This window comes from Eleginops maclovinus, chromosome 7 (genome assembly GCF_036324505.1).
Source record: "Eleginops maclovinus isolate JMC-PN-2008 ecotype Puerto Natales chromosome 7, JC_Emac_rtc_rv5, whole genome shotgun sequence".
NCBI lineage: Eukaryota > Metazoa > Chordata > Actinopteri > Perciformes > Eleginopidae > Eleginops > Eleginops maclovinus.
The window spans coordinates 18,492,135-18,509,606 of NC_086355.1; the positions used below are offsets into that span (position 1 = coordinate 18,492,135).

Here is a 17,472-nt window from a genome sequence, read left to right on the forward strand (position 1 = left end):
TTGTAATGACGTCTCGGTTGATGGTAACGGTGCTTTCAGAAGTACCTCTAGCCACTGATAGATGAAAACAATTTGCTAGTTGCTTCTGTTACGGAGTCAAATCCAATGTCAAGAAAAAAACAAATTAAGAAAAAATCTATAATAACATCATTGGCAAAGCAGTCTGAAAGGATTTAACAATTTCCTGTTCCTCCAATTAAAGTTTTGTCGCTCTACCTCCACAAAACACCTATTCCGAACATTTATTAAATGTCTAGATCATCAAGAACGTACAGTAGATATTAAGCATAGGGATATTATTACCCCTGTGGTAGTGCATTTAATCCTGGAGGAGGGAAAATGTGATGCGAATATACAGTTCCGTGTTTCTTGCTTTTGTTGTATCTTTAGGCTTTATTGCACTTAATTAATGGTATTTGTTGGTCTCTGCAGGTATGACTATGTAGAGATCCACGATGGGAACTCGGAGACGGCTGACCTACTTGGGAAGCACTGCAGCAACATCGCTCCTGCACCAATCATATCATCTGGGCCTTCACTCCACATCAAGTTTGTATCCGACTACGCCCACCAAGGGGCGGGCTTCTCACTGCGCTACGAAATATTCAAAACCGGTAAGTGGGTGCTTCTGTTATTTACTTCTGTTATTTGGCTTTTTAGCTATCATTATGTTTATGAAAAGGAAGGCCACGGACAAACCTTTTTTTAAATTTGAAGAAGATCTGGATCCCAGGTCTAAAATACAAATTATTTTTCACTAGATTGCTAGATAGGGTATGTGGCCTTTGCAGGCAGATATCCACTCTCCGAGGGCCCTTCTTTATCAAATGAAATTACTTTTTACAGACAGTATTTTGTCTGGCAGAAGCAGGGTTGCATAGTTTAAGTGTGTTAATTTGTAGTCAAATCCCAAAGTTACTGAGAAAATAAATACTATACTATTTATCCTAAGAATGTGTGTCGATTCACAAGTTCATGTGAATGTTTTGGAACTTGATGTTTCCCCATGACTCATTGAAAAATGCGCAAAGAATGACATTCATTTCCTAATTTTATTGCATACTGCATTGTAGACAGACAGTAGAGAATTATCATAAAACAAGGAGAAAAAAAACTGAGGATAATGGCCAGACTCAAACAGCATTGTGATTAAACCGTAGGACTCCAGGGAGCCCCAGGATGTGACATATTTTTTCCTGATAAAGCAATTCTCTAAATAAAGCCTATATTTTGAGAATCCAAGACCCTCAACAGGCACATTATCCATGTAAACGACCCTTACACATGAACAGACTTCACAACAGTTAACAGGATTTTGGTAGGATTTCACCTTTACAAATAGGCTATTAGCAACTGTATTACAAGCTACTCATAGAGGACTCAACATGCTTCATTAGGTGACCAAGTCTCGTTTATCTCCCCGGTGTCATGGGAGACTGAGACGAGAGACATGGCAGAGGACCCTTGAGTGCCCTTTAGACTGTCCAGGCGAGACATCCCTCCCTTTCATGGCACTTTGTGTGTGTGTGTGTGTGTACATGTATGTGTGCCTGACATGGCTCCCCTTCACGCTGCCATGGGTCAGCCAAAGCGAGACCAATTGAGATCAAGGGCGAGTGAGACAGAGGGGCGCATAGTGTCGGCCCCACAGCCATCTTGTCCCGTTACCCCTGAAAGCATTCCACACATGCCCGCTTAATTGAGTCCTGAGCCCTGTTCCCCAGAGACACCCACACACCCACACACACGCACACATATAGGCACAGAGGGCTGAGGTTACTAACACAACACGTGCGCTTGGCACCAGCCTTTTGGGAGTTCTTGTGTGTGTGTTTTTTGCCAGACAGAGTCCACCAGATAGACTTAAAGACAACAAGGGTGTCAGTGTTCACACCCTAGCACCCTTGGGAGATAAAGAGAGATTCACACAGAAAGAGATTTTTTAACCATGAAAATCGATTTTGTACCTATGACATTTTAAAACATCAAACACTATGACCCATGGTTTGATGGAAAGCATTTAGAAATTAAAAGTTGCTTTGCTTATATGAATGATAGACATTCATTGTGAAAATCAGCTTACAATTTCAGTACACTTCTTTTTAAATGAAACGAGTAAAAATGGTATATCACGTTATTTTGATAGGAACCACCTTAACATGGTAAGGATTAGGGCTAGGCTTTGGTTGGGGTTAGGGTTTGTATCGGGATGATCTGTAAATGTTTTTTAAATCAAAGGGTGGTACGATATACCTTTATTTTCATAATTGTTACAAATCTTTGTTGAAAAATAAATCTGTTTTAGGAAGTGTTACAATGTCAAAGCCAGGGGATGGTTAAGCACAGATATCGATCATGGTTTGTGTTGAAATAAGTACTTGGTTAAGGTTATGGAACAAGAGTGTTTTTTGTAGTAAAAGAAGCCACAATGACAATCTGTATGAAACCCTTAAATCAACAGCGGATGATCATTTTGTTTTGGGCATGTCACTTGAGTATAAATACATGTTGTTTAGTGGCATTTGCAGAAACAACCTATTCAGATTTTTGGCTTGGACGGACTTTATTTACATGGAGTATGACAGATAAACTACATGGAATAAACAGAAAGACATCTGCTTTGATTGATAAAATAAGCATTAGCATATACTTCTTCTTAAGTCTCTGTTTGTGTAACTCGTGTGTGTGTGTGTGTGTGTGTGTGTGTGTGTGTGTGTGTGTGTGTGTGTGTGTGTGTGTGTGTGTGTGTGTGTGTGTGTGTGTGTGTGTGTGTGTGTGTGTGTGTTTGTGTGTTTGTGTGTGTGTGTTTGTGTGTGCGTCTAGCCTTCTCTGGCAGTAATAATGAAGCCATTTGGAACATTCAAGCTGTTGCCATACTGCTAACAAGATCTTGTTATCCTGGAAGTTGCAGCAGAACGTCTGGTTACGTGGGTGACTAGATTTTTTTTTGTGTGTGTCTGTTAAACTGACTGTATAGCCTCATGGTGAACCATCAAAATATGTTTCTGTCTGTGCTACCATTGCATATTCTGTTCCGTTCAACCCTCAGTAAAAGAACATTGAAAAGTGTCTCTTATTTTTCCAAGGTATTCACTGGATAGCATATATACTGTCACTACTAGAAGCTGAACATGGAGGGAAAATAAGGATAGAAGCACTGTTTAATTAAACGTTTTTAATTTTTTACTTTGGTTTTCCTTTTTGTCTTTGAGAGAATTTAATATTATCAGTTTTTCTTTTAGTTAATTAAATCAAGTCTACAAAATGCACTTTGGAGTTTAAACAAGCGGGAGTGTAATCATTTATTCATTACTTTAATCACTTTTTCGGGTCTCATTTGACTTTTCTCGCCATTTTTCTTTTTAATATCTGTTACTGGAAGCAGTATCTATTATTTAGCAAGATTACCTTTTTAGCTCGAGTGAGAGCGTTTTCTTGGGACATGAACCAAAAAAAATCTGGCCATTATTTCCCGTTAGTATACATTTTAAACTAGTCTAGTAACCCTTTTATAGTGTTGATAATGCTTTTGCATTTTCCTTTCTAATCCATCATCCTCTTGGCGCTGCTACAATCCCACAATCCCTTACTGTTGCTGGGGTCTGTGTTTTAGAGTAATGAGAATGTGTTCGCGTGTATGTTGGGGGGGATTGTCCCCCAATCTCTGGGTGTCCTAATTACTGGACCCTTCGAAGATTAACAGTTTAAAGAGCTTGAAAACGGGCAGACAGAAAACACATATCTAACCTACAAAACATGTAAATACAGTAAAACCCAAAAGCATGCATGTGCTAGGGTTAGGGCTAACAATAACCCTTTCCATTTTACAGTTACATTTGAAGACCATATACCGAAGTACACATAGACAGACTGAAGTACGGACGTATTACATGTTGCACTGATAAACCTTAACCCTAACACTAGTATGCAAACATGCACTTGAAAAAAACCTCAAATTTAAGTGCTTGAACAAACACCAAGTACACTTGAACACGAAAACACAAATACACATCTCACACTTGTTTTTGTTTACCGCTCTATCACTATGGATACTGTAGTAAAATGACAGCCAATAGGAACACAGCAACTTGGAATGTGGCGACCAATCAACATTCACTGTCTAGGCAGTGTGCCCCCAGCTGTTATTGTGACCCAGAACTCTCCAGACACCCACCCACACGCACACGCACACGCACACGCACACACACACACACACACACACACACACACACACACACACACACACACACACACACACACACACACACACACACACACACACATATGAATGCACTGATGCTGGCTGGACGGTTACTCACAAATGAAGGAGAGCTTGCATGTCTGCACGCAAATGTTAACTCACTCACCCACACACACAATTTTTATCAATTAGTTGGACATTTCATTGGCTCATTCGTTTTCTGTTCAGTTACCTTAGCCTTAAACCCAACCTCTACCAAAAAACAAATCATAACCTTTTTCGTAACGCTTTTAGCTTATGTAGACTAGCTTTTGACCTTAATAAGAAGTGAAACCCCTAAGTGCAACTGTGTGAACATATTTCTGAGTCACACACACAAACACACACACACACGCACACACTGTCAGGGGGTGTAATGTGGAAGCTATCGTGACAATCCTTCCAATAACTGCTGTTGTTTACTTTCTACCAAATACCTTTAGGCACTTCCTCTCTGCCTCCGACTACCCATCTAGCCAGTTTATTACACCGTCCAACCAATCAGATTGCTCCCTCATCCTTCTTCTGGCTTTCATTGGGGAAAGTGGATCCAGATCTGACCCAGTGTGGAGAGAAAGGAGCTCTGTGGTAGGGCTAATTTTGCAAACAGCAGAAGTGTAATTTCCCTCAAAATGCACAACAGACTTAAACCTGAGGTACACATATGTTCATTTCCTTGGTCTGCAGTGAAGCAAATTTTACAAGGCAATGCAAGGCAAAGTGCTTTAGTTAGTGAAAACACATGCGTTGGAATATGTTTTACTATAGTAGTGCCATTGCCTATTTTGCTCTTTTAAGGGTATCTTTTACCCTGCCATTTACCCTGAGAGAAGATTTTGGGGAATCATGAGATAGATAGCATGCTTAGCATGTTAGGTCAGCGCGTAAGCTCTGCGCGTAAGCTCAGCGCGTTAGCTCAGCGTGCAAGCTCAACGCTGCTTGTCTATAAGCAAAATAATCACTCAAACAGTAATTTATTTAATAGTATCAACATCAGACAAATAATACAAAGCCATACATGAAAGAGAAAAATGACCTATTGTGTTACATAAACAATGTCAATGCAACTTACATAGCCGGTGACTACGACCAACTTCTGCGTTGTAGCAATGGCAGAAACATAATGAAGCACCAACGGCACAAACAGGAAACCAAAAAAAAAAAGTCCACTTTATTGTCAAAGTTTCCACATGTGTTATACATACAGAACATTGAAATACCGTTTCTGGCAGTCCCACAGTGCAAATATAAACAACAACATATAACATAAAAAGATAAGAGCATAAAAAAAATAGGGGGGGTAAAAAGGGGTATACAAAAAAAACTAAGTAATATATACATATATTAGACACAAACAACACAGTTTGACAGTAGTGCAAGTAGTTTTTTAGTGCAAATAATACTTTGTGCAAAGTACATTTTCAGTAGCAAACCGACAGACAAAATCAGAGTAAGTTTCAAAATAAAAGTCGCTGTAAAAAAACAAATGAAAGTTTCCTAACAGAGATGTTAATTTCTGTTGAAAAACACTTGTTGATGTGGGTTGGTGTTTTAAATGATTAGAATAAAACAGGCAGTCTTTAGAGTTATGGCAGACTGAGGGTGCTCCCAAATGTCAAAGTCAAGAATATATTTGAAAATATTTCCTTGATTTACTTTGAGTAATGCTGCGTCGTAGGAGCTTTTAGCAAATTGCTATTGGATAGCTGAAGGGGTGGTTTTCTTGTGACAGTTGGATTTCATATGTCAGCGTGGATTTGGTTGAATAGGGAGTTTATTGTGGGGGAAATCACTGCTGTGATTCAGTGACAGAGGCTGAAATATAATGTCAGAGCACTTTCAGCACCACAAACCTGCAACTTATATGACACTGAAGTGGAATCTAACCATATGTATGGAAAAACCAAGCTGTGGTTTTGAACTGTGTGTGGGCCTGCGGTTTGTGTGTCTGTCTGTGTGTTTGCATTAGAGAGAAGGAGGGCATAATTATGGGTTTGATCCAACTAATAGCCCATTGGCATGAACGACAGTTTAAACGAAAGTATATGTCTGCATGCCATCTTACCACAGACACACACACACAAAGAATAATCAGACAAGCACACTTTATATACTTTTATATAGGAAATAAACACTCGCAGTTTAAATGAATAACAATGTTTGCATGCCAGCTTGCCACAAACACACACACACACACACACACACACACACACACACACACACACACACACACACACACACACACACACACACACACACACACACACACACACACACACACACACACACACACACACACACACACACACACACACACACACACACACTTCCTCTAACCTTACCCCATAGTGAAACATGTGTTTCTTTCACAGTCATCCAATTCAAACAGATGGGAAGTGAGGAGAAAAGAAAAGGAAACGAGACAGTGGGAGGGAAGGGAGCGATGTAGCTGTGAAAGATGAAAAGGTGCTTGGGACTATGGTAAAAAAAAGAACAGCAGGAGAGAAGACAGTAGGAAAGATCAGTTAAAAGAAGAGTAGTGGGGGATAAACCATTTTCTAGGAGAAATGAATTAGGAGAGAAGTTGAACAGGACAAAAGCCATAGAAATCAGATATGTGTACGGAGGAAACAACCTGCTGTTTGGAAAAGTTTAAACACATTTCCAATACATTCCATTTTTGGGTTTCAGTTGACTTTAAAAATAGCGACAAGGTCGAGACAGACGTGCGAGAGAATGTGGAGAAGGGTACAGACGGAGAAAGAAAGGAGGGCATGAGTGTTTTGGTGATGTTCATGAACATGAAGTAATGAGAATGGAATTAAATTGCTGCTGGCAACAGAACTAGTCAGGCGTTCACTACACACTCACACACACACATGCTCTTACTCACGCAGACCGGCGCTATCCAGCGACTGACACTGCAGGGGGGCCAGACGCAAGGGGATCCCAGTGAGACACAGTGTGTGTCCGCGTGCAAGTGTGTGTGTATATGAGATCATTGCACGAGGGGTCACAATAACACGCAAATAAGGCGAGGAAGTAGGACAGAAAAACAGACAAACGGGGATATATCAAGACAAACAGACAATCCCTGATGCACTATAAATAGATTGGTTGCTCTGGAAAATGGACAATCACATACATGTATTGTATGCATTCATATAAATTAGCAAGCACATTTTTTTGAGTGTCTTTCAACTTCAACACCACATTATATTAGCCATATTACAGATTTTGGAATACTTAACCAAAGGGTGCTGCTGTGCAGGGTAAGTGAAATACCGGAACAAACATAAGCTTATTTAAAATGAAAGTAGAAAAAGAGGAAGGGTGGAGACAGGAACATAACAATATAAATATTCCTGGCTACACCTAGAAAAGTATGTTCCATCATGATCGCTACAGTGCAGTGTCTAAAACACACATTCTACTTGTTTTTGATCCGGTTTAGCAAACTAGTTTCCATGGAGATTTCTGGCAAAACTAGCCACTTTGAGCTACCGACCAATTTCAATATTGACAGCACTCAAAGCCCAACACACACAGAAGTCAGAAGAAGACACTTTTTCTTTCAGTTATGAGCACAAACAGAAGTAAAATCGTCATAGACCCTCGAGAAAGACCAAAAATTGGGCTAAAACATGTCTGATGTAGACTTATTATAACACCTAACTGTACATCGACATGCACACATGTGCTTGAATGCACTTTGCATGCCAGAGTAGACACACTCTATCCTAATGTGCTCTTAGTCACTTTCTTTTCACAAACTCATGCAAGCACGCAAGGACAATAGCAGACAGTCAAACAGACTGGAGATAAATGGGTTACCATAAGGGGCTTAGACAGAGTGTGTGTGTGTGTATGGGTATTTGGTCATACATGGCTGGTTAGACTGGAATAATGGTCCAGTTGCTGTGACCACATCCTCTCCATAGCATGTGTGTGTGAGTATTAATGGAGAGGGTATTACAGTTGTTCAGAAAGGAAGAGCTCCAGATTACCCCCAGATCACTGTGTGTGTGTGTGTGTGTGTGTGTGTGTGTGTGTGTGTGTGTGTGTGTGTGTGTGTGTGTGTGTGTGTGTGTGTGTGTGTGTGTGTGTGTGTGTGTGTGTGTGTGTGTGTGTGTGTGTGTTTGTGTTTCCCATAACTGCTGGACCACCCAACCATGATACTATCAACAGATTACATTTGTATGTCTCTTCTGTTTACATCTCTATCATGTCTTCATTTTTTTGTTACTCTATCTCACTAAGCTCCAGTTTTCTTCTTTAGTTTTCTTCTTCTCTTTATTTGGGACAGCTAAAGCTCAATCTCTGACCAAGTAAAGAGTGTATACTGCTAGCTAGAGAGGTGTTTACCTGTTTGGCACTACACACGTGCCCTTGAGCAAACCACCAAATCTGCAACGGTTCAGAGCAATATGTTGTGGAGACCTATCGATCTGATCTCTCAATATTGATGTGCCTTTTGTTGATCAACAAATTAACATCATAATTCAAGCATTCAGTTCCCCAAGGAAAAAAAAAACTACATTACATTATTAGTATGTCCTTCTGTTTGCAATGTAATTGGTTCAACTCTTTATTAATACCCAAAAATCATTGTTTCTTTTGGAGTTGATGTTGCCCCTGCATTTTTCCTTGGGAACCTGTAGAATTGGGGTTAGGGTTAGCATTTGGCTGAAGTGCACTTAAGGCGCACAAGTAAAAGCACAATTGACACCCAAATTTGGTCTTTCAAGTACTTAGTCCTCCATAGTGCTGATAATAGTCCTCTTAAATATATGTAAGGTTTATTGGAGCTGGTAAACCTGAATCAGCTCGTTTTCAGTTAATCATTCCTCCTACATGACCATTGTGAAGTCCTTGGGCGGGATTTCTACCTGCAAGATTCAAGTCTGCATTAAAATGACTGTTTCAAGTACCCAGACTTATGCAAACCCAACTGTGCCCTAAATACATCTTCTTCTTTGTTTAATGTACATGATGTGGATTCAAACTCAATACAGACGTGTTTTTGGTCAATAAAGTGAGGATAGCTATACTGGGAGTCATAACATTTTGAAGCGGTTTGAAAACGAAACAGCACCTCTGAGAATCTTCTCACAATGATTTCATTAGTTGAACGTTTATTTGTTAAACCTCAAACTGCGGTTAGTTTTTTTTTCTGCTCAATATGTCTCTAAATATATTTTATGTCTGTGTGTTCTTCCCAGGTTCGGACTGTTCCCGTAACTTCACCAGTCCCACGGGTCTCATTGAGTCCCCAGGTTTCCCTGACAAATACCCCCACAACCTTGAGTGTTCCTTCATCATCATTGTCCCGCCCAGCATGGATGTGACCCTCACTTTCCTCACCTTTGACCTGGAGAACGACCCCCTGCCGGGCGGAGAGGGCGATTGCAAGTACGACTGGCTGGAAGTATGGGACGGGCTCCCAGGAGGTGAGAAATAGATCAACTTGATGTGATCATGGGTCATATTATACAATGGTGGCAATTATTGATGTTAAGGATCTTTTTTAGAAGTGTTAAACAATTATTCAACCATTTCTGGAGGCAAAACATACAGCAAAGTTAAAATGTTGCAAATTCTGCCCTGCCTACATCATTATTGACTGCAACTATTTTAGTGGCTATGCGTTGGTAGATGAAAGCCAAGCTTACAGGCAGGATAGGATGTTGGCACCTTCTGTGGAGAAACAACATAGCCTTTCATGGGGAAAATAAAATAGGTGTTACTGAGAGGAGGGAGAAAAGAGGGGAGGTGAGAGGAGGAGCGGTAGAGGGCTCGGATATTTCTGTTTTGGCTGCTGGAAGGACTGGAAGAGTTTAGAAACTCTTAAGGCGCAACGATCTTGGATCTGGTTTCAAGAGAGGGAAGAGGTAGAGAGAAAAGAAGGGCAAGGAAAGGTTTCTCCACTGCTTGGAAGACTGTAAGAAAGGAAAGAAAAATTAGAGATGAATACACGAAGGCCAGAAGACCTCTGCTCCACCTTCAACAAAAAAAAGAAAAGGAGAAAAGAGAACTGGGGCAACTGGGAATGGCAGAGGAAGGAAGATTCTTTAAGTGTTCTAAACCATTCTCTTCTGGTTTCATTATTTATTTTGAGTTTTGTGTGCGATACTTGCGAGATGCCAGGTTTTAGAAATTGAACAATTCGATTTGAGATATTGTTTAAGTGCTTAATTCATAAATCTTGTAGGTACTTAGAACTTTCCCAGAAAAGACTGAACAACATTACGAGTAACGGAGAGGAAACAATGGTTCTTTTCTTCTTATGAATAACTTTCTGTATGGATTCAGGCTGAGGATTGGAGAAAAGTCACAGAGATGGTATAAAGAGAAGAACAGGTTGAAACAGTGGGTTAAAACAAGAAACTGAAAAAGCCACAGCATTCTTTTTACCTCTTTTTAGGGGATTTAATACAAGACAAGAGAGGTTAGGCAAAGTTAAAAGTAAAAAATGAAGATAACCAGAAACAAGGAGAGGGATTGAAAGACAAAGAGAGGATGAAAGGCTTCTGCGGTGAGTGATGGAGAGAGACCAGAAGGATAGCGGGATGAAAGAAAAGGAAGCAAAGTGAAATGAAGTGGGAGGATATTGAAAGGGAAGGGAATATACCGGATGAGATTCAGAGGTGAAGGACTAAGTTTCAACCTTAGCAAGTTTGTATAGTCCTACGTAAGAAAAGAAGACAAGATAAAAGACACACAGGGAAAGGGAATATAGCCACGTTCCTTTCTTGCAGGGTTAAAATGTGTTGGCGGAAGGGCGGAGGAGCAAGATGTATTCATTCAATGGAAAAATGAAAAGGCAGTTCTAGCTTGAGTGTTGTGAGTGCAATAAACCACTTATATTAGGTAAAGTGAGCTAAAACAACGCTATGAAGTGTTTGCTTAGTCACATTCCATTTAATCTAAAAGTGTCACACATGCACATACCAAATAATGAAGGTATGAAGGGGGGCAACGCCATTGGTTTTACTGTGTGTCTTTCTGTGCACATACTTTATATTGGGTCAGGCAAGGAACACATGTGCCTTCTATTATGCCAAAATGAAATTCATAACTACAGAGGGAGATGGAGAAATAGGACCGTTTTTCCTCGTGAGCTACAAATAATAAATTTGAAATCCTCCTAATAAAATCCAATTTATTCAACTAGAATTTCATGCAAACATGGGTTATTTATTTATAGAAATCGCCCTGGTAGATTTGAGATTCTCTTCTCTTTGTCCTTTTTTTTTCCTTTTTCCTTGCCACCATCAAGAAAAGAGTTATTGCTGTTATTTGCTCAAGAGCCCTATTTCAAATATCCACCAGCTCCAACAGGGAAGTAAAAAAATCAATAACTCTGATCGATTGGAGGCTATTTTCTTCCTCTTCCTCCTCCACAAGCCTCCTGGTGTGAATACAGTATCTATGTGTGTGTGAGAGGAGTCAGAGAGTAGCAGGATGAAACTACTATTTGTGTTCCCACCCCACACACACACACCCCAGGGCTTTAAATCATACTCATCTGCTTGTGTTGACACATACAAGTTGTGGTATTAGAGAAGAGGACAGTGGACGAATCACTTAGATCCCTGGATTTACACTCACATATACTATATATAGTGCACATTGTAAAAGCATGTCAAGGCCAGAGATTGAGTTTATGAAGATAAAGGAAGGAGGGGCGATGACATGAGAGGGCAGAGTGATGAGAAGATAGCAGCGGAAGAGGGAGTGATAGAGATAGTGGAAGAAAGGGAAGACAAGCAAAGGATATAGACAGACAACTGTAAGGATAAAGGGACTGATAAATTAATGAGATCTTTGTAATGTCTCGTGTTAACAGCATCATGTTACGAAATACAAATTGCAAAGGATGAAATGTATAAGTTGCCGACACACTGACTTATCCAATACCTCTTCTCTGATTGACAGTGGGTCCTCTGATTGGTCGATACTGTGGGATCAGGGTGCCTCCTGAGATCCAATCGTCCACTGGGATTCTCTCTCTGGCCTTCCACACGGACATGGCTGTTGCTAAAGATGGCTTCTCGGCTCGATACAACATGACTCACAAGGAAGTCAGTGAGAGTAAGTCTAATTAAGGCTTTTTATTTCAATAAATACTAGAATATTGTAAATATCTCTTTCTAAACCTCGTTCTCTTCTGTTCTTCCGCTTCTTAGCTTTCCACTGTAGTAATGCTTTCGGTATGGAGTCAGGAAAGATCACAGATGACCAGATCACAGCCTCTACAAGTTTCTACGATGAACACTGGCTGCCACGACAGGCCCGACTCAATTACCATGACAATGGATGGACACCCAATGAAGACAGCAACAGGGAATACATACAGGTACCAGTTTGTCCTGAAATGTATTAGCAACCTGGAGTTGAAGAGTAGGACTCAGGGGTTTCTCAACCTGCTTATCAGAATGACTCTTTTCAAAAATGGTCTTTTCGGTTCATTATGGCATGGCCACATTGAGGCATCGTAGCCCCAAACAAGCTGTTCTAACCCCATGTTCAAATGTTTTATTTATTTTTGGCATTATAAAAAATACATACAGAACTGAAGTCACAAATATCTTTAATAACTACATAACCATCCACAAATCACAAAAAGAGAAGAATGAAAAAGGAAGAAAAGGATAAACCCCCCACCCCCAAAGCAACCCAAAACAATAACTAAAAAAAGTGTCACTAAAAAAAGAATACAAAAAAATGTATCATATAAAAATAATTTCTAGGAGAAGGACATTCTTCTTCATCGTGATACGGAACAAATCCACAATCCCAATCCTTTAATACAGAATATATTCCCTGAAAAAAAGTTTACTCTCTTTACGCTTTTACTTTAATAGCATATTTTCTCTTGCGTTGACATGTCACATAATAACTTCACCACAGCTATATTTGTGTCAGCGTATGTTGGAGAGAGCGAGAGAGAGTGAGTGGGAGTTGTGGTGATATCAAGGTTTAGCAGCTAGATGCCTGGGTAAGGCATTGTTTCCTGTACTTTATCACAGCGCCAACTTCCTGCCATCCCTGTGCCAAGCGTGAGTTATGAGGCTGTCTGGGTGAGAGGGGAAAGGGAGTGTGAGGTTCACTCACCCCTCAGACAAAATGAATTCCAACCTGCCTGCAAGGCGCTCTTCAGAGTGAGGCCTTCTATAAACAACAGATTATCTTGTTGGGTGTCACCTTCCTGTAGCCTTGCGAAGACTGCGCACAGGTTTTGTCTTTACTTATTGTCAACAAGCCTTTGTGAGATAGGCGTCAACTCATGATTTCCCTTCATTAAGTTATCAGTTTGAACCTTTCCTGTACCCAATATAAGATGTGTCAGAGGAGTTTCAAGAGTCAGAAACTCTCCTCCTCGCCTGAACCGTTTCTTAGAGTTTGCCAACTGGTTCAGGATGCTAGCAGTTGGACTCTCAGCCTTTCTGACTTGCAGCACAATAACACCACAATAAAACTTGCCTTTCCTTTGTGCGGCATACATATTCTATCTTTTCTAAAGCCTGTGATCAGACAAACCAAGAGGTGCTGCTTCTGAGTAATGATTAAACATTTCTTCAGTTAACAGAGACAGTGATAGATGAGTGTTTTGCTCAAAGAGGCAAGAACCTGGCAAGCCCTCCTTCTGTTCATTTGTAGGAACACATATAGAGATAGCCAAAGACAAATGTGGAAAAGAAGCAGCAGTTCTGATTGTCAGAGCTCCGCTGAGGCCGAACTCTGGGCCAGGCAAACACAGGAAGGGAACGTGGCCAAGAGACAGCATGAGGCCAAGGTCCCATCAGCTCCACGCTTCCTTCCTGTTTCACCTCCACTGCAGCTGACAGCTCACTCTCTCTGGCCTATACTCTCAGAATTAGCTGACATTTTTTATCAACATGAATAGCTTGAAACAGTCCATATCTCTTGAATGTTTTTTCTTTATTATTCCTCTCTGCCTGCAAAACCCATGGCCAGAGGCACTTTGTTTTTTGGTTGTCCATCCGGACATCTGTACATCCGGAAACGCAATATCTCAGGAAAGCCTGGGGGGAATCTCTCAAAACTTGAAACAAACATCCATTTGGACTCAATGATGAACTGATTTGATTTTGTTTTTCAAAGTTCAAGGTCACTCTGACCTCACCAAACAGGTATTCAGCCATGACTCAAGAGTATATATACGAAAACCTTAAAATAAGGACATTTTGGACAGACATGGATACAATCTCCAACTTAACTGATTGGTGGAGGGGTTCAATCACCAGTCGATGATTCTAGTTGTTCATCATGAAACATCAGATCTTTGCATGAAATTGTCTTGACAGTTAACTATAAGCTACTGCTACTCTTGTGTAGTCTTACTCTGGTCACCAGTGTTGTGGTGAGGTTGCTGCGTTTCACAGAGGCTCTCAGCTGTTCCCCTGCGTTAGCGCCTATCAGAGAGCAAGGCCCCTGCGTGTGTGTGTATGTGTGTGTACTTTGTTATGCGGTTGTGTATATGTGTGCTCGCTACCTCCTGTCTTGACAAGCAGCTGTCATAAATGCCAACATGCCTCTCCTTCTCGCATCATGCACTCCCTGGTCTCTTATAACTGAGTGTGTGGGTTCATCAGTGCATGTCTGTGTGAGTGTGTGTTTGTTGATATGTGCCCATGCCATTCAGGCATGTGTGTGTGGCTATGTTGATTCAAGGGCCACGTGTGTGGTTTAAATCTCTCGACAGAGCACTTAGTTCAATTCCAATTCATTTATTTGAAGAATATATTTTTTACAGCATTTTTGCCTTTATTTAAAAACTGAGAAATTACCGTTGTGTTTTGAACTTGTGCAGCGTTTGTTTTATTTGCATCGTTTTGTATTTGTTGTAAAGTTGGTGAAGATATATATTTTTTTATATCATTTCCATGTGTTTTGGCACACTTGTGATATATATTTGCACTGTTTCTCAAGCTGCGTTTTCTGAGCTGAGTTTCTCCTAGTGTAAATGTTTCTGACAGTTGTAGTGCATTTACACCTGATGGCCACTGCACATGTCAAATCCCAACCCAATAACACCCAGTGAATAGGAAATTCAATTAAAACAGGGGTATTAGATGCAAAAAACGGTCCCAAGGTTAGTATCAAGCTGGGATATTGTAGTTTTATGTCATTCCATTTAACCACTTGGTTACCGAAGCTCCTATTCCAATCTTTTCAGTTCTTTTCTGGTATGGTCTAGTGAGGTGTGGTGCAGATTGATGATGCGAGTTCCTGTGCCTCCGTTATTCTAACAACTCCGTGATTGATGAGAAGCCCTGCCTGGGAAAGGCTCACTTAGCGTCTCTCTCTCTCGCTCTCTCTCTTGCTCTCTCTCTTTCTCCCTCTCTTATTCCCTTACTCCACGCCCCTCCTCTTCTCATCCATTCCTCTCCTTGGTTCTGGACCATCGATTAGTTGTCTTGGTGGATCCCTGACTGGCCGTAAGCGTGTTTGTGTGTATGTATGTGTGTGTGTTGGAAGTAATCTAAAACACCTGTCTCGCTGACAGATAACAAACGCAGCATTTTACCTCCCCCGGTGTTTTGTACTATACCCCAGTGGGACACAAAGCACACACTCTCATGCACACACAACAAGTTCTGATTAATCTACAGGTTTCAGCAGCTCCAACAGAGGAGAATAAATGTTATAACCTACAGCAGAATCTTTCTCATCTTCTGCTCTTTATTTGTCTGCAGCCTCTCTCTGTCTCCAAACCTTGGCCTTGTTCCGTCAATAAGGACTTGGATCTCAAGCTAAATGTAGTGCTAACAAATGTGAAGTATTGATATTAAAAAGTTGCAGATGAACCTAAACAAACCGTAGATCAAAATCAGAATCATAATCAGAAATACTTTATTTATCCCAATAAAGTATTTAGCTTGTTACCGCAGCAAAATACAATACAATATGAAGCATAGCAAAACATTAGAAATACAAATAAGAAATATACAGATAAAATAGTGCAATGTAATGGAATATTAAATGAAAATGTTATATAAATGTACAATGTTAAGTGTAAAGTGTAAAATGTGCATGTTATGTCCAGTTAACAGAGAGGCTATGGAGTAGTGAGTTGTCTGCCAGCCAGGGGGGAATTATTGTACAGGGTTATTGCAGTGGGCAGGAATGTTCTCCTGTACCTGTCCTTGTGTCCTTGGAAGGACAGCGGAGCTCCGTCTCCAACAGACTGCTCCAACTCCGCTGTCCTTCCAGGAGCAGGTGGAGAGGGTGGGTGGGGTTATCCATGATGGACAACAGTTTGTTCAGAGTCCTCCTCTCCACCACAGCTTCAAAAGGGTCCAGTTTGATCCCGATGACAGAGCCAGCTTTCTTAAATAGTTTGTTAAGTTTGCTGGTGTCACCGGCTCTGATGCTGCCCCCCCCAGCAGAACTCAGCAACTAAATGTAAATGTCACCAAAACAATATCTATTTTTTTTTTTATCACTTTAAATGTCTTAGCAACTATGAACATTTTTCCATTACTTTTAAATTTGATATTGAGGGCTTCATTGTTCTGCTTTGTCTACTCATTGTGGGCACGCTAAAGCAAAACAAATGCGGATCTACTTGAGTGACCTGGAAATGAAGGATTTTGAAGCTCGCATTAAGCACACAATGCTGGCCATGTATAATTCAACACAGCCAGCAGCAAGCCAGCGACGTAGCCTAGCATCACCAATCAGGATGGGGTGAGGTGATTCTTGCTATTGTATGGGAGGAAATTAAAATGAGCCCCAGGTCATTACTATCGATCTGCCAGGAGAGAGGGCACAGAGAGGAGAGAAAGAAGGAGATGAAAGTAGAGTGGAAAAGGTAAAAGATGATGCTGATAAGTTAAAGTGTATATCTTTTAAACAATTTGATGTTTTCAGAGCTTCAGCCTGAGGGCATCTCTTAAGTGTATGACATGGGTTTTGGGTAAGGAATGGATTAAATTGAGATCAGACAGGGTTAGGGAACAGTCGAGAATTTTATTTTTTGTCTTTAATAAAACCTACTTTTTTCTCCCTGCCAACAGGTGGACCTCCATACTTTAAAGGTGCTAACAGGCATTGCCACCCAGGGCGCCATTTCAAAGGAAACTGCAAAGGCTTACCATGTCACTAACTTCAAGCTGGAGGTCAGCACCAATGGAGAGGACTGGATGGTCTACAGACATGGCAAGAATCACAAGGTAGGCCCCGACTCATTAGCTGACTTGTTC

At 40.7% G+C, this 17,472-nt stretch overlaps 1 protein-coding gene across 4 annotated transcripts in view; it reads left to right on the forward strand.

The window, feature by feature from the left end:
• Nucleotides 1–17,472, forward strand: part of LOC134867319 (neuropilin-2-like) — a 100,145-nt gene that overhangs the window by 27,609 nt on the left and 55,064 nt on the right. For all 4 annotated transcript variants that reach the window (XM_063887794.1, XM_063887796.1, XM_063887795.1 and 1 more), the window contains exons 3-7: nucleotides 433–614; nucleotides 9,463–9,690; nucleotides 12,179–12,334; nucleotides 12,430–12,599; nucleotides 17,287–17,442. In XM_063887794.1, the coding sequence (XP_063743864.1) occupies nucleotides 433–614; nucleotides 9,463–9,690; nucleotides 12,179–12,334; nucleotides 12,430–12,599; nucleotides 17,287–17,442 (892 nt within the window). The remainder of the gene's footprint in view (nucleotides 1–432; nucleotides 615–9,462; nucleotides 9,691–12,178; nucleotides 12,335–12,429; nucleotides 12,600–17,286; nucleotides 17,443–17,472) is intronic.